The 17,589-nt window shown below is 57.3% G+C and overlaps 1 protein-coding gene across 2 annotated transcripts in view; it reads right to left on the reverse strand.

Moving 5' to 3' along the window:
• PEPD (peptidase D) overlaps nucleotides 1-12,103 on the reverse strand; it is a 114,221-nt gene extending 102,118 nt beyond the window's left edge. Inside the window, exons 1-3 of one of the 2 annotated variants that reach the window (XM_082366532.1) lie at nucleotides 12,016-12,103; nucleotides 3,565-3,748; nucleotides 1,513-1,640 (exon numbers count right to left, since the gene is read on the reverse strand). In XM_082366532.1, the coding sequence (XP_082222658.1) occupies nucleotides 1,513-1,640; nucleotides 3,565-3,748; nucleotides 12,016-12,032 (329 nt within the window). In that variant the 5' untranslated portion in view covers nucleotides 12,033-12,103. Of the gene's footprint in view, nucleotides 1-1,512; nucleotides 1,641-3,564; nucleotides 3,749-5,870; nucleotides 5,895-12,015 lie in introns of those variants that run through there. The other variant, XM_082366533.1, reaches the window with a different exon arrangement.
• Between the last annotated feature and the right edge of the window lie 5,486 nt (nucleotides 12,104-17,589).

The raw sequence follows: 17,589 nt of genomic DNA on the forward strand, positions 1-17,589 counted from the left end.
CTTCTCACGGAGACCAGATCTAAACTCTCACCAGGAAACTCCTCCAGTTACCAGGGCTTTGTGACAAATCACCCTGACACGCAGGGGAGTAACAAAGCATGTATCACGTTCACGGACTCTGAAGGTCGGGGCTCGGAACAAAGCCCTGAGAGGGCTGGGGCTTGGCGTCACCCACTCCAGCGGGTGGTGCTGGCTGTCAGCGGGGCCTCTGGTTCCTCCACATGGGTGAGTTTGGGCTCCTCACTGAGTGGCAACTGGGCTTGAGGAGCGAGAACCAGGTGGAAACCGTAGCACACTTTACAGTCTAGCCTCAGAAGTCACACAGTGACACGGCCACGTTCACGCACGGAGGCAGTCACCCAGGTCCTGACTGAGTGAGGGAGGAGGGAAGAGATTCCGGCTCTCCATAGGGAATGGCCACAAATACTGTGCACATTACAAGCTGCCTGTCCCCAGCACCTTCGCTGCCTCATTTCAGTGTCACCAATGTAACCACCCCACAGTGACCATCACTGTGACTACAGCCCTGGCGATGCCTCACGAGGGCCATCATCGCTGTTCCACAGATGAGGCATCAGAGGCCCGACGGTGGCCAGACCCGCTCCCCGGAGAATCCCGCTGAGGTGTGGGAGCCCTGCCCTGGCCCTCTGCACAGAGCAATGTCCCTGCAGCAGCCGGATGCCTTATCATTCAAACCAGCCGCAGACCCGCCAGCCTACCCGGTACTGAGCATTTTGGGCCCATGAGGCAGCAAAGGCTGCAATGTATACATTAGCCCAGAATAAGCACTCTCCTGGCAGAAATGACACGCTGGAAGGCGGCGAGCATTTGGCAGGATCCTCTGATCACCTTAAGCATCCCCAGTTAAGTACAGCTTCTGCCTCAGCGCCTCTGAGCATGCAGGAACGGCTCCCGGGAGGGGTGGACAGGGCCCTGAAGCTGGCAGGCACCACAGATGATGAGGGAGGCAGCCTCTCAGCCTCACCCAGGCCTCTGGCCTCACACTTCTCCCACAGCACAACCCTAGAGCACGACCCTATCTCCCAGGTGAGCCAGCTGAGGCAGGGCCTACATCCTGGGAGCCGCAGAGCCTAGCCCAGAGGCCGGCACTGCGGGAGGCACCCAGTAACGCCCTGCACTGCACGTCAGTGACGGGCTTCAGAGAAGGGCCCCAGGCTGCCCTCCCCACCACACCCAGGGAGGTGCTGCCTCCCACTGACCCAGGCCAAAGCCTCGGGCATCTTAACAAAGCTGGGAATCCGGAATTTCAAGATTAATAAATAGCACCTCCGAACAAATGTGACCATGGTCTGTGGCTCCAGCTCTGACACCCCTTCCCAGCAAAGGGTAACAGGCTCTGGCCCAGAGTAGGCTGTTAGCGGGCCTGCCCGCTAACCCTCCCCCTTGCTAATTCTCCCCCCCCCCACCCCCGCACAGGCCCCCTGCACCCATCCCCACCCCAGCCAGCCAGCGGTCAGCAGGCACGGTCACACGCCCCGGGGTGCTCCGTACTTTCCCATCCAGGTGGCGTGGCTGGGAGGAAACCTGGGCACGAAGAGCGTCGACATCCCAGTGTCCACGTCCATCATGCCGTAGCAGCCTGGCTCGGTGACACCGAAGGCCCAGTGAAAGAAGGACTCCTGTGGCGGGAACAAGGACCCAGGTCACCCCGTCAGCAGGACAGAAACGTGAGGTGCAAGGAGAGAGGTGGGGTATCTGACCGAGCACTTTCCCCCCCGCACCCTGGAGAGTCAGCTCGGGCTCCCTGGCTCTCGGTGCCTGACCCCCAGCCTCACACCACCCTCCACCTCAGCACTCTGCCCCCTGCACCAGCTGCAGGCTGCCGTCCCCTCCTTCCTCCTGGCTGGCTGCTCAGACCCTGCTTTAGGCCCGTGCCCCAGCCCCACCTGCACCCCACCTCACCGGCCACCCGCCTCAGGTCCCAGACAGGGCAGGTTAAGACACGGGTGCCCAGGAGCACCACGGGTCCGTCTCCGCCTTGCCCGCACTCCCCTCCCTCCCCCCACCTCTCTGCTACCCCCACTGCCTGCAGGCGGGCAAGATGCCACCTTGACTTAGACGCCCAGGCCGGGCATCTGCTCAGAAACGGATTCCTCCATTTAGGACTTCTTCCTTCCTTCTCCCACCCCCGGGGCAGCTGATGACTTTAGTGTTTAGCATTAAACACGGAGCTAAAATAGCGTTATAAAGGTATGAAGTGGAGGAGGCGCTCTTCTAAAATTAATCTTGCATAACACCAGTAAGAGAGCCAACAGCTGAATTTAGGAGATCGGTTTTTAAGCCACAGACTATTGAAACCTCAAGAAGCATCAAGACTAGTCAGAGAATACTTATTTAGACCTGCGCATCTCCAGCAACAGCGACGGCAGGCTTGCAGCTGCAAGAACGACGCGGCAGAGGGAAGCCCTGCAGTAGGAGGTGCTTTCCGTAGAAAACATTGCGCCGTGGCTCCCGGCAGTGGGTCTCGGCCTGTGCCCTGCGGGGTGGACGCTGTCCAGCTGCAGAGGCCACGCCTTACCACCCGCTCTCCGCACTTAGCTCCCCTCTCGTTCCCCTGCCTCTTCCCTGACCCGGATGCTGGACGCCCATCTCCTCTCGGCTCTGCCTGCCCCTGGGGAGTTCCCAGCGCATCAGACCTCTGCTCAGGGCAGCGCAGGGAGGAGAAGAGAACGCTAGACTTGGGGTCGGGAGATGGGTTCTAAATAATCCCAGCTCCACCTCTAGCAAGTCATTTCCCTCTGAGCCTGTTTCTTTATCTGTAAAGTGGGGCCAGCTCAGGGTCCTCCTGGCTTTCTGGGTGAGCTCCTCTGTCCAGTGTCCTTGCTCTTGTTCCTGGGAACCAAGAGATGCCAGTGATTCTCAGCCGAGGCCACCACATCCAAGCTGGCTTCCTGCAGCTGGGCCACCCGCTGCCCCACAGGGTTCCAGAACCTCGAGGAGCCCCTGGACCACTTCCCAGAGGAGGAAACCAAAACCCAGTGAGGGTCACAGGGTCGGCACTGGCCCAGCCGGGACCAAGGCCCGGGCCGCCGACTCCTGCTCACATGCCTCCTCCCAGGACCTCTGCAGCCCCCGTCCTCCTTGCTGTGGCAGAATCTGGCCCCAGGAACTCAGCCCGCCCCATCTGCACCTCTCCCGGGCCAGGAAAGGCTGCCCAGCCCGCCCTCTGAGGTCCAATCCTGCGGATACTACCCCGAGCCCGGAACGCCCATCCCCAGCTCCACCTGCCAGAATTCACGCCGGCCTTCAGGGCTCACACCAAACACTGCCTCCTCCACGAAGCCTTCCTGCTTGCTACCCCAGGAGCATCGTCGCTCCAGGCTCTGACCTGAGAGAGCGGAGGCTGGCTGGCGATGGCCCTGCCCCCCGCAGAGGGGGCTCCCTGGGGACCCAAGCCTCGGCCTGCTTTCAGAGAGCCTCTTCGGGGTCCCCCAGGGGGCAGAGCTGCCCAGGCCCACCAGGCCTGTTGCTGGAGGAGGGCAGACAGCCCACAGCGGGCCTAGTGCACACTCAGAGATGTGGGAGGCTTCCAGCTGGGCTCACCTGGCGGAAGAGGACCCCGGTGTCGGTGCAGTAGCGCTGAGTCTCCTCCCCGCCCTGCAGCACCACGACAGAGCCGGCCTGCACCGCCGGGTTCTTTCGCAGACGCTCACACAGGCGCCGCCTGTTCAGGGCAAAGAGCGCCAGAGGCACCTTCAGGGTTTCGTTCCCCAGCCAAAATGAGGGTCTGCAAAGACACAAGCACACACCGCCACGCAGGCTTCTGTTAGCACCACCAGGCGCGTCCCCCACCCAGAGGCACGACCCCCATTAGCGCGTGGCAAGCGGGTCCAAGCTCGGCCTGCCCATGACCCAGAAACAGCCCCTCACTGGGCCCCTGGAGAACCACAGGGGCTTGTCAACCACACCCTTCCCTCCTGTCCCTGAGCACTGGACCACAGTGGGGAGGAGAGGCAGCTGGGTCTGTTTAACTGGTAGATGGGTGAAGCCCACGGAAGGAAAGTCTGCAGTGGTGTGGTGACACACACCCCCAACCCCCAATTCCAGCCCTCAAGGAGCTTCCCATCTGTGCGAGATCTGGCCCAGACGACACTGGATCCCTGCCCATGTGTCTGCAGGCCGCCATCTTCTCTGCAAGTCACAGACCCAGCAGCCTGAGCTGTTCCTCACCTGAGTCGGGACACCCACCTGTGCCCAGCACATACACACGAACACACACACACGCCCAGGGCGCTCAGCACCAGGCCCTAAGCCGAGCCAGGCTCATAGGTGCCAAATGAGCAAGGAGGAAGCACGACAAGACGGACCTGGGAGCGGCAGCCCTTGGGGTGCTGGCCCTGAGGACGGCAGCCAGCAAGCAATGAGCTGTGGTGGCCTCACTGAAGGCCAGGCGGAGCCAGGCCTGGCAGAGCAGGTGGGTGTCTCTCCTCACGCCCACACTGGCTTCCCTTTTCACTGAGAAAACACCCCCTATCCCCCTAGCACCCACTCTCCAGACCCCTCCTGCCTCGGGCCCCTCTAGACAGCTGCCCCCACCCGAGGCTCGCCCTCCACCTGGGCATGGCCTGCCCCACCCCTCGCCTTTCTCCCCACCCGCCCCCCCAAGTTGCTCCAGCATCAATTTTCCCCTCTCAGGATCATTCTCAGCATCCAGACATACAGGAACCTCACCCGGCTTGAAAATAAATAAATAAAAGCACTCCCCTTGACCCCGGTGCTCGCCAGCCGTCTATTTCTCTCTCCCTTTGCAATAAATATCCTCTGAAGAGTCACCCAGCCCATCCCCGTGTCCTGGCCGCCCGTGCTCTCCTCAATCCACCCCAGCAGACCTTGGCCCACCCCCTCCTGCACTACAGCCCCTGCCAGGCCACGATGGCCCCATGCTCCTGAATCTGCAGGTGGGTTCCCAGTCCTCAGGGGGCCTCGGTGCCCAGGACACTGGAGGCCACGCTCTCTGCTGAAACCCGGCCCAGCACCGGCCCCTCTGGGCCCCCTCCGTCCTCAGCTCACCTCCAAGCTGGAGCCCGGACCATGCGGCTCATCCCCATCTCCCACCTGGACAACCGCAGGAACTCTTAGCTGTTCCCAGTCCCAGACTCTGCCACAGCCTGGTCCGCACCCACCCAGAGGGACCCTTGAAAAATGGGAATCCCAGCAGGCATTACCCCGCTCAACCCCTCCCCGCTTTCTACTGCCCTTACAACACGGTGCAGACTTACTCCCAGCCACAGGGCGCTGAGGGGAGCCGCACAGGCGTCCCACCCTTCCCGAAACCCCCAGAACGCTCCCGCTGGGGGCCTTCGCTGCTGCTGTTCCCTGTGAGGCGTGCTCTCTCCCAGCGCCTACCAGGCTCGCGTTCTTGCTTTATCCAGGCCTCTGCAGAAATGCTCCCCCTTCCCGGAAGCTCTTCCAATAACCCCATCCAAACCTATCCGCTACTCTCCTCCCGCCTCTCTAGAGCCACGCATCGCTGCCCAACAGTATATATTTACTTGCTTGTTGTCTCCCCAGGTAAAATGTAAGCTCTGTGAGGGCAGGGACCTTGCCTCCTTCCCGGCACCTAAAATAGTGCCACGTGAATGACTAAACAAAGGAAGGAAGTGCAGTCATAGCGAGTGGGCCGGGGGCCAGCAAGGCCAGAGCCAGGGTGCAGGAGGCAGGCAGGGCGTGTGATGTGTGCTCGAGGGAGGTCCTGCAGGCTCTCTGGCCAGCAGGCAGCAGGCATGGAGGTCCAAGAGGGGAGGGACAGCCCAGAGCTGGTGCAAGACAGGGGGCTCTGCCTGGGGCTGCAGTGAGAGTTGGGCAGATGGAACCTGCTCTCACGGCCCTGGGGCACCTCCCACACTCACCTGGCCATGGGACCCTCAGAGGAAGGTAACACCTCCTGCACATCTTGGCTCCAATGGCACTTTCTCAGGATGGCTTTCCCTGGCTTCCCTCTTTAACCTTGCAGCTCAGGCTGGGCTGTTCCCCCACTTAGCCCTGGGCCGGGCTTCCCCCACTCGTGTCTCCAAATCCACTCTCCCACTCTGTCCAGGCCTGGCCCACGAGGACCTCGTCAGCTCCAGGAGGATTTGGTGACTGGGAGGCAGGGCAAGAGGCTGGAGAGTGGGAAGAGATGGGGGAGGACAGAGAATCCATTCCCGCTCCCTCCCTGGGGAAACCTGGAACTACAAAGGCTGCTCATTCTCCCCCCACCCAACCTGCCCACAGCTGTGTAAACCCACCCTGCATTACACTCTCTTTAGTCACCCCTTGGATTGAGGCTCGTCCAAGTCCCTGCTGAAATGACGTGTTCACTCTCCAACATAAATGTGTACTGGTGCTCACTGGTGAGGTCCGCGTCTGTCCACTAGAATGGAAACCCCATGATCGCAGAGATCTGGGTCTGCTCTAGTCCCTACTGCCCCGTGCCTAGCACTATGTTTAGCACACAGCAAGTGCTCAATAAATATCTGCTGAGTGAACAACTGTCACAACGTGGGGCCACCCACACAGCTGTGCCAAGTTGCCACATCAGTCCCAGAGGGGCAGGAAGCAGAACCCTCGGGCCAGCCTGGCCAGGAAGGGTGGAGGGGTCTTGCCCACCCCGCACATGCTGACAGGACTACAGCCTCCCTGCTGTCCCCCTTCCCGGGCATGGGCCCCACTCACCCTCCTGGGCGGGTGGACACAAGAAGCCAGGGCTTCCTCTAAGCCGTGCCACTTGCCTGCCATGCTCGGCCACAAGGATGAAAGGACAGAGGTGACAGCTCACAAACATGCCAGCGCCCCAGCTGGCCGTGCTATCAGGAACTGAAAGTGCAGCCACCAGCACCCGTGCACAGAGTCCCCCAAGCTCCCTCCCATTCTTTCCCCTCACTCAGCAAAGCCCATGGAGGGGGTGGGCTCAGGGAAGAGCCTCGTCTCTACAGACTCCCAGCGGCACAGAGGGAACGGCACCAAGGCACTGCTGCAGATGGCCTCGGCCAAAGGTGCCTAGATCCGTGCAGACTCAACAGCACAACTGCCTGAAAATGCCCAGCCTCGGCCGGCAGCCTGCACAGCCCCACCCACCTCATCCCCCCACCCCCCATGCCTCACGCCCCACACACCTTCTTCCTTAAACACACCAGCTACCGGCTCCACCTGGACTGCCACCACGTTCCCACCTGGAAGGCTCTCAGAAGGGTGGGCTTTGTCTTATCCAGAACCTTCTGAGAGACCTAAATTCCTCAGGGCACCCAGACAGGACCTTTGTGGCCCAAGGGCCAAGCAGCCCAGGTCAAGACAGGAAACTCAATACGCTTCCCTCCTGTGAGCTTCAGCTGCTCCTGCAAAACCTACAGCGCTATCTAGTCCTCCATGGGCTCAGCCAGAACGAGAAAGGCAGCCTGGCCAGAGCCCCCAGGCAGGTCGATGGCTGCAGTCATTCATTATGGCAGGGTACCCCAGAATCAAGGTTTATAGAGACATGCCCTTTGATTTCTCATGACATAAACTAACCCCTCAGAGAGAATGTTGGGCCCAGAGCCATCGCAGGTGGCTTCTTCCTGCAAGTTCAGCAAAAGCAGCACCCATAAAACATCCCCAACTGGTTTCTGCTGGAGCTTTTGCTAACTGGCACCCGGAATCTAAAAGGCAAAAGCCAGGTCGTCCCCAAGTCCAAGTATAAATAAGGCACACTTTACTGCAGGCAGCCAAGGGCACAGGCAACACCCGGGGAAGACCGCAGGGGCTGGCAGACAAAGGCTCCAGGGTATCAAAGAGACACACGGAACAAGCTCCAGCCCCCATGGGCCAGCCCATCCCCTGCCAACTGCCAGAGCCCAGGAAATGGCCAGTGACCAGCTCCCGCAGAAGGTGTGATACCACTGCTCTGAAACTCTCTCCTGTCCCCCAAATCAGTACTGAGTCAGCCCCTCCTTTGACCTCAATGGCCACCTGCAGGGTTCTCACCCAAGGGATTCATGCATAGTGTTTAGGGAGTCCACCTACTTGGATGGGAAAAAAAATTATATCTTTATTTTTTCTAACCTCACCTTTAAATTAACATTTTCTTCAATTATTAATGTAAGCAACAAACCACAATAGTATCAGCAGTGTGTGAATCTGTCACCAACAGAAATCAGAGGTATTTTCATGCCACCTTATTGATGTCACAGTACCTCAAAATACCACTTTTACTCATCACTACTTCAACATTAAGGTGGTTCTTAGACCTGCTGCTTTTATTATTTAATGTATAAAGAAGCATATACTACTATACCACAAATTTATTTCTTAACATCTTGATAACTGTATTTCCATATAATTGGTTTTCCCTGTAATCCTCTGTATTTTATTTCATCATGCTGAGAGTCATGTAAGGTCTCACGGATGCCCATGGGGTCCACAGCACAGACAAGGACAAGATCCCTGCAGTAGGATGTGACACCACTTCTGGATGGGGCCATGCTGCTAAGCTTCCGGCAAGAGAGGCCAGTCAAGGACCGGCCTGCTTCCTTGGCCACAGCCTCCAGCTCAGGCCAGGCACCGAGCCCACCGAGCCCTCCGGCTGCCTGTCAGCAGGGCCAGACCGCTCACCCTGGCTGGTGGGGCCTCACGGCAGCTGGTCAGCATCTCTCACCCTGCCTACCTTTCTCCTGAGGAGGGTCGCGGGGCTAAGCACACACAGGGACCTGTGTGGAGTCAGACCAGGCCTGGGGAAGGGCATGGGAAGGCAAAGGGGCACTCAGTGGCCAGCCTGCCTCCCACAGACCCACCCCTCCCCCGCCAGCCCCCAAGGTCAACCCAATGCGTCTTCTCCAAGAGCACCAGGTTCATACATATCAGGGTGGGGACGGGCTCTGATCCAGAACCTGGCTCCTCCATATATTTGCCCTCCAGAAATGCTGACTCCAGCGTGAACTATGACCCCACAGGTACACACCCAGGGCAGCTCACCTGCTGCTTATCACTGGGCAAAAGCCCTCTGGGCAGCAGCTCCCTGAGAGTCACTCAGTTAAAGAATTAAAGATACTCCTTCAGAGATATGGGGATATATGTTTATGTATAGCTGATTCACTTTGTTATACAGCAGAAACTAACACACCATTGTAAAGCAATTATACTCCAATAAAGACGTTTAAAAAAAAAAAAGAAAGATACTCCTTCATCCTATTCAGAGTTCTGTTCCCACTCCTGCCCACAGCTCCTTTCCTCAGTCACTGAGGGCTCCGTGCGAAGCGGGATGGCATGTTGAATTAGCGTAAAGTAAATCCTCCTCTTACTCATTAGGCACCGTGTCACCCAGCACCAATCACTGGGCGGCCACAGGGCCCTGGAGACACAAACCAAACCGGTCCCTGGGCTTCAAGGATGCCGGAGAGACATGAAGGGGAGCAACCTCTCACTCAACCATGATGGGTAGGAGTGCAGATGTAGAAGAGCATTCTGCCAGTGGGAAAAACTGGGATTCTCTGGAATATTGAGCAGGAAGCCTTGACTGGAGGTCAGGAGGGAGGGGGGTCAGGAAAGGCTTCTAGGAGGAGGAACCATCTGAGCTGAGTCTCCAAGTATGTGAACAATATGTCAGAGGATGAGGACTCTCCAGGGCCAGCCGGTGAGTGGGCAAAGGGAGGTGGAGAAAGGAAAAAGCCATGTGGGGGGCTGATGCAGCAGGTCTGGCAAGAGCAGAGAAGTCTCATCTCTGTCCATGGGAAGCTCAAGGCATGACTCAAGGAGAAGGCAGGGCTCCCTCCCACCAAGTGATATTGGATTAGGGGAGGGGGTGGAGACGGCCTCACGGCAGACTCTCTGGGGGCTGTGGGACCCTCTGTCTCAAACGTGAAGTCCCTGCCCAGGCTGGCAGGACAGAGCAGGATCAACCCGTAAACACTCCCCAGAAGAGCTTCTCAAGTTTCTAGTTGAATCTGAGATACTAGCTTAGGGCTTCCACTACTCCCCACATCACGTGGAGTACACTCCAAGCACCCAGGCCTCCCCAGGCCCAGGATCTGGAAGGACTCTACAGGCAACCAAATCCAACTCCTGGGGAGCCTGTGGCTGTGACTTGATGGTATGGTGCCTCATTATGCCTGACACTCTGATCTGTCCTGTGTATGCAGCTGGGCACCGAGCTTTGCTGGAAACACACTCGAAGCCTCTTCCACTTAAAGAATCTGCTGGGCTCTAAGTGTCCAGCAGGGTAACCCATACCAGCCTGGGATGGCTCTTGCCAAGCAGGTCCTGCCAATTTCTGGAAGCTAGCTGCACCTGTCAGGTCTCCCTTCCGATTACACACCTCTCCAAGGCCTCTGTCACTCAGTTTTACTGCTCCATGGCCCAGAGAATCAGTTTTGCTATAAGGGCCCTCCTTCCAGGATTCAGCCAGCTCTAGACTCACGCCCATCCAATCACCAGCCTGGCTCCCTGTCTCTTCGGGAGAGCAGCAGACCTCAAGCCAGCATGGAGCCCTGAATCCAAATGCAGCCCCTGGAACTCCCTGTGAACACCTGGTGGCCCAGATACAGGGGTAATTGACCCACATGTGGGCACTGGCCTACACCTACTGCTCATTCTGCTGTTCACGACAGGGTCACAGGCTGGGCTCAAGGATCTGGCCCTAGATTCCTTGACACTCATCTGGGACTTTGCAAGCACAGTTCTCTGCCTCAGGGGTGCTCAAGGGCTAGCACAAATGTCATCCAGGAAGTGAAGCCTACCCACACTCTCCTCTGAGCTCAGAATCCATGCCCGTCAATGGCACACACCAAGACTAGAGGCATGACATCTACCCCAGTGGCCCATGAACACCTAAGGGTAGGCCCAGTACTGTTCCTGGAATACAGCAGGTGCCTATTAAGTGTTTGACTTGCATGTCCTAAGCTCTCCCAACCTTGGAGTTGGGGGCCAACTGAGGGGGCCATTTTCTGTTGCCACTCTCCCTACCTTCCAAAAAGAGAGATGCATTTAGCCCACCAGCTCCCCCATTCTGATCTCAATTCCAGCCTGGCATCTGGGGCACTGCCCTCTCTCTACCACTCCCCTTCCCAGCCCCCAGCATCTCCAGGCCCAAATGCCGCCCCCATAATTGGGCCTTGCCCCGAACTCATACATAGCCCAGGGGATAGTCGTCTCAAAGGCAGATCTGAGCAGATTAAAAACCCTTGGAAGTTTCCAGTCCCTTAGGACAAAGTCTGGAAAAGCCAGCTGGGACACTGTGCCCTCCAGCACAGGGACACGCTCCACTGTCCCCTGTCCCCAGAACACTCTGAACTCTCAACCTTTGTTCAGATGTTCCTTCATCAGGGACACTCCGCAACGCTGCAGTGAGCCCACCCGTCCACATTTCCTGCCACTAGGACCATTCACCATTCTTTCATTCAGCAGAATTTATGAAGCATCTACTGTGTGCAAGACATGTACTAACAAGGTCCAGGAGCAAACCAGACAAAGGCCCTGACCTCACACTTTAAATGGAGAGAAGACAAGAAACAAGTTGTTTCTTTTTTGGTTATGTACTATATAATTTACCAGGTGGTCATAAGAGTAGGATAGGTGCTTAGGGAAATCTTCTCTGAGGAAATTCCATATGGGCCCTGAAGGAAGAGGAGAAGTGCCGCGCTAGGGAGGGGATTCCAAGCCCATCTCAAACGCTGCCTCCTCCCGGGGGGCCCCCAGGTCCCCAGCGCCCTGGCAACGCAGTCTTCCCATCTGAGGGTCGTGACCGTGAATGCGCGCGTGGACCCCACCTCGGCCGCACAGTGGGGACTCCACACGCGCGGGTGGGGCCTGAACGCCACTGCGGCCCCGAGGGCAGTGGGCAGTGGCCAGGGAGCTGACTCGGACGCGCAGCCAGACGCCCCGCGCTGGACGCCCAACCCGCGCGAAGAAGCGCGCTGCCCGCGGCCACATTGCACGCCCGGCGGGGACGCGGCCCTGCAACGGGGCTCTTAGCCACTGTCCAGCCGGGAGGCCCAAGTCCCCGCTCCGCGCCGCCGTGCAAGGGCCGGGGACAGCAGCAGCACTCACCCGCTAGCCGCCGCCATGCTTGCCCAGCTCCAGCGTCACGTGAAGTGAGGCGTCAGCTGAGCCCCACCAGGTCCCACTTCGAGGGGCGGGGCCTGGGCGGGGCCGGGAGCCATTGCCCCGCCCCCTCTAGTGAAAAGGCTCCGCAGGACCCGGAGGGGCGGAGCCCTGAAGGAGGAGAAGAATCTATCCACTCGCCGGCCCCCATCTGCAGGCGAGGGGCGGGGCTGGGGTGGAGGCAGAGGCCTTTCCAGAATAGGAGGGAATTTCCCGACGCAGTGGATGCTTTGATTTTGGCCCTGACCTGGCGTCCCACCCTGCCCAGGGGGAAGACACCTTGGGAGAGGGAGCCTCTGACCCAGTCTAGGTACGGGGCAGAGGTGACAGCTGTTGCTTAAGAAGGGAAATGGCTTGAGCAAAGGCCGGGGCAATTGGAATAAACTAAAAGTTTAGTGTCCAGGAGGGGGGTGTGGGAGTGAGAGGTGCAGCCTCAGAGGTAAGCAAGGGTCAGATCTTGCACCACCTTGAATATGGGGCTGGGGAGTTAGGTCTGTTGGGACCTTTCCAAGCTCCTTCAACTGCAGGATGGAGAAGGACCTGGGGACAGGGAGGCCAGTGAGGAGGGCTGGGGAGAAGTGGGCACAGGGAGGGCACAGTTCAGGAGAACTGTGGGCATCCCCCTCTGCCCTGCTGGGTACTCTTGTTGGGTGCAGTGTCCTCCAGAAGGTTGGGGAGTGGGACAGGAAGGGTGGTGGTAAGTAGATGTTCCAGGGGAGCTCCCTGTGTTGCCGGTGCCTTAGAATAATAGTAATACTAACAGGTACGGAGCACTCAGTGTGCCCCAGTGCTATGCAAGTGTCAGTTCACTGAATCCTCACAATAGCCCTGTGAGGTAGGCTCTGTCCTTAATGCCATTTTACAGCTGAGGAAACCAAGGCCCAGAGAGGTAGATAACTCACCTGAGTTCACACAGGGGCTGACCTCATGCAGTAGTGACTTGGTAGTGATTCACACTGGCTCAGTAAAGGAAGGGGCCCAGGGCTGGTGGGGGAGGTTACCCCTTGAGTCCTGGCCCCCACGAGGGTTATGCAGATATGTGTGGACAGGATGTGAGGCCCAGCACGTGCCCATGGGCTTCTTTACCCCAGCCCCCAGCTATCTCACAGGTGGAAGTGGCTTCTCTTTGAAGACCTTGGATTTGGGAGTGCCTCTTGTTTCTTTGTCAGAACAAGGATGCGGGTCACCATGGCTGAGCTAGGGAGGCACCAGGGACTCCGAGATGGAGAAGCAGCTGTTGTTTGTCCCCACAAAGCTGGGAAGAGAGCAGGCCCCTTAAATAGGGGGAGGAATCAAACCAGAGCATAAGCAGGGTGGGTGACACAGCGTGCCTGCTTCAAGTCCTAGCACCATCCCTGGTTTCCTCATCTGACAGGTGGGGGCTAATGGTATCGCCTCACGGGGCTGCTGCAGGATTTCATGAGCAGGCATCCCAGCACCTTTAGCCTGTGGCACAGCTAAAATGGCCAAAGCCATGAGGAGGAAGGTGGCACCTCCAGACAGCCCTTCCCACCTCCCTAACCCAGATAAGACTAAGGAGAGTTGATGGAAGAGGGGACATCCATCCTTCCTCCCCCTTCCCACTTCCTCCAGGCAGGACCCCAGGGAGGATCTGTCCGCCCTCTTGCCAGTTTCCAGGGAGGAGAGCAGAGGTATAAGCCCCACACCCGACTGCCCAGCCCATTGCCCTGAGAACTTGGACCCGCCCCCCACTTCCCATTATGCAGTTTCCCACCTTCAGCGAAAGAGACTGGACACTTTTTAAAAATAGCAAAGGGTGAGCAGAATGAACTTCTCATGCTCTTTTGTGGAAGGAAAACCTGCCCCGGAGCTAATCACAGCCCCTACACCATTGATTTTGACAAAAAATACGTGAAAATTAAGCCAACTGCCAGCTCTGAGTGTTTATTAGTATGAAAAAGAAGTAATTATCCTAAATAGCCACAAAATAATAGGGGGAGGGCACCTACCAACTGAGTGGAGCACCCTTGTTTGTGGGCAGTGCTGGGGGGTGGGAGGGGCCTGCCCCTGCTTCCTGCCCACCCTGGTCTGTCTGGATGGAGGGCTTGCCCTGCCAGTGAGCCTGTCACAGAGGGCTGCCCTGCTACCGCTCACCCCTCCCCATCAGAGGCTCTGGCAGGGCTGTCCCCACCCGCCACCCCCCTCCTGATCAGGGCTCTGGCAGGGGCTCCAGGAGAAGCAGCCTTGGGAGTGGGTGAAGATTACTCATGCAGGGCCAACCCTGAATGCTGCAGGAAGCCAGGAGGCAATTGGGAAAAGATTGATTTTAGAGAGTTGGAGCGAGAGGGTATAAATCAGCAAGGGAGAGCTCCAGCCAGCACACTCAGGCCTCACGCAGCGTCCCCTCTGAGGTCACAGACTGTTGGTTGAAAGTCTCCCCTCATCGTGACCTCCAAGTGGCTGAGATGTGTTTGCACTCAGCCAGCCCAGTGGCCAGGGCATCATGACCCTCATGAAGTGCCCTGCTCCAGCCAGAGACCACAGAGAAACTTGGTCCCAGGAAAGCTTCTCCTTGGAGCTCCCGTGGCTCCCTTTGTCCCTGTGACACTGCCAGGTTTCCCTACTCTGCCCACACCGCTCGAGCCGGGCACCAAGCTCTTGCAGCTCCATGGACACTGCTGACAGCTGGCTGCCTGGAGACGGTTGGCCCAGAGGAGGCGACCAGCCAGACTCTGACTTGGGGCCTCGCAGGGGCGTCCCTGGAAGAGCACGACACGGGCCCCTTCCATCTTCTGCTACATCTGAGGATGCTGGTCTGCTGGAAGGCTCTGTGTGACCACAGTGGATGCCAGCTCCGCCCTTACTACCAAGCTGTCTCACGTGCCAATCTGGGAGGGGATGGGGCCCAGACCCTGCCCTGGAGGTCTGGGCCGAGGAGGAAGAGGGGCCCTCAGCATTGTCGCCAAGGAGCCCACCATCTGGGAGGGCCGAGAGCAGGGCTGTTTGGCGAGTTGGGGGTTACTGAGAGATTCTGAGCAGGAGAGCAGTGGGGTCCGAGCCCACGTCTGGAGCAGGAGGCGCTGGCAAGGGGCTCTGTGCTAACTGCATGGGGGCACCAGCCTCGGGTGGTGAAACCCACACGGGGTGGCATGTGGGGTTTTTGTGACTATTTGCTTTTGCTGACAATAGAAGACTGGGCTCAGGAAGCCAGCACCAAATAGACTGAACAGAAAGAAGAGAAGGGTGCAGGCATGTGCGGGTGTGAGATGGGAGAGGGGGGTGGCATAGTCTAACCCAAGCTCTTCCCTAGTAGGGAAAGAAGGAGAGTGATGGAAATGAAATGCCCAGGAGACCACCTCTCCATCACGGATCCGGCGGATCCCAGCCCTCAGCCTTTGCAACATCAGCAGCAGCGGCAGCTATAGCTCTCCGACTCCTGGGGCCAGCCTGGCCTGCTCCTTCCTCCAGAGCATGCCACAGCCGTCACCACCATCCCTCAGCACCCCCAGAGGAGCCCCTACACCACGTCACACTCCTCATGCCCTTCCTGGCCCCGCCCAGCCCTCCTGGGTATCCACCTTCCTGCAGGAAAGAGGCAGGCAGGCAGCAGCCGGGGGGCCTTCCCTAGGAAGCCCCGTCCCTACCTCAAATGAAGTGGTCCCTGCTGAGCACTTTGCCAAGGTCTATGAGGCAGTTCAGGATGAGAAATGGAACGGTGCCTTCGGAAAGGCAAATCATTCCAACAGCACCTTAAAAACATCGAAGGAAACAAGCTCTTTGTGTGTGTGTGTGTGTCTGTGTGTGAAAATGGGAGTATATTGTTTTTCACTCTTTGGAAGACTGTTTTCTCATCTTGAAATCACAAGCTGTTTTCTTCCAGAGAGACTTATAAATACATCCAATTATCGACATTCAATACAGGAAATAAAGTTCTGAAATTGTTTTCTTGCGCGCACGCGGAGTGGGCTGGCCAGGTTGCACAGGTGATAATTACTTTTATTTCTTCCAAGTCATATCAGTGCTGAGTGGCTTGTCTCTCCACCTTTTATTGCTTTCACTTTTATTGCATTTCCCGTGTTGTGTGGAGCTATTCATTGGTGTAACTTTATTACCACGTTTCAAGATCTTGATAAAATGAACGAAATTCAAAAGTATGAGTGTACAGTGGCAGCTCAGGGAAATTGGGTTCTGTGGCTTGTGTCCTGGAGAGAAATCTCCCCGGGGGATGGGCTCTCCCTCTGCCCCGCTCCAAGTTATTGAATGTCTCTGATGTCCCTGCTGACATTCACAACTGCCCCTCTCGTGGGTTTCCGTCAGGGTGTCATTTTAAGGGCGATGCTTTCTGCCCTTCATGAAATCACCCACAGACTATGTCCCCAGCAGCCACCTAACCTGTCTGTGCCACCAGCAAGACCGGGGTCACCTGTGACTCCTCATTCTCCTGACCTCACATCTGTCCACTCTTCCTCCTCAGTGCCTTGTCTTCCCCTCCCCCCCACCATCCCCCCCCACCTCTTCCTTCCTGCAGCCACTTCCCACTCCCCCATGTCAATGCCAAGTCTCCGGGGCTGCCTGCCTGCCTGCAGTCTCTTGCCATTTTAAGCCCCATGCTCATCAGCGTTCTTTGTAACAAAGAGCCCCTGAGTCTGGTCATCCTCAAGTAGAGGATGTGTCAGGAGGGTGTTAGGAGGCACATTTGCAGGAGAGGCAGACTCAGAAAACAGAAGGGAACCAGGCAGGCTGGTAGCTGAGTGCACGGCCAGACCACACCACACACTGCTGCCCGTAATTGTTGCCACTACCCCTACTCTTGGACATCACCTTGGTCTGACACAGCATCCAGCATCCTGGCTTCACTCCCTGCATGGCCAAAGCCCTTGGTGGGCAGTGTAGCCACTGACAGAGCCCAAGCCTCATGCCTACGCTCTGGCCATCTTGTCCCTTTGGGCTTCTGCAGCAGGGAAGGAAGGGTTGGGAGCCCAGCATCTCACTAAATCCAATTCTCCTAACAGGTGGGGGTTAAGATGCTGGGAGATATACACAAATCCCTGTGACACACAATATTGTGGGTACCAATTTGGTGTTCCAGCAACTCCCCCCAAATAAAACCTTGAAAAGGTCAACTTGGACAAACTAGTCCTGAGTATTGCAATCAAAAAGTCTAGAAGGCAGCGATTTTCATTTCAGCACAAGTGTGAGTTTCTTGTTTCATGGTTTTTCTTTTCAGTTTACATGAGAGGATACATCATCTTCATTTCTTTAGCTCTAAAGGTCTTACCTAGCCCTGCCTCCATATCATTGCCAAATAAATATCCCCAAGCACAAACAGCCTGTTAGAAATCATGTGGTGGAGAAAGAAAGAAAGTGCATGGACTTCAAAATCAGAAGCCTGGGTCCCCTGACTTCTCTGGTCCTCACTTTTGCCATTTGGAGACAACAGGGTGCTTTTGTTTCCCCTAAGGGGCAGTTCTAAGGGGCAGAGGAGGCCTTGAACACCAGGGCTCTTAGGGAACAGTTTAACACTATACAAATATGGCAGTGGTCACTTTCCTTATTATG

The sequence above is a fragment of the Balaenoptera borealis genome, assembly GCF_965194805.1.
Source record: "Balaenoptera borealis genome assembly, chromosome: 19".
Lineage (NCBI taxonomy): Eukaryota > Metazoa > Chordata > Mammalia > Artiodactyla > Balaenopteridae > Balaenoptera > Balaenoptera borealis.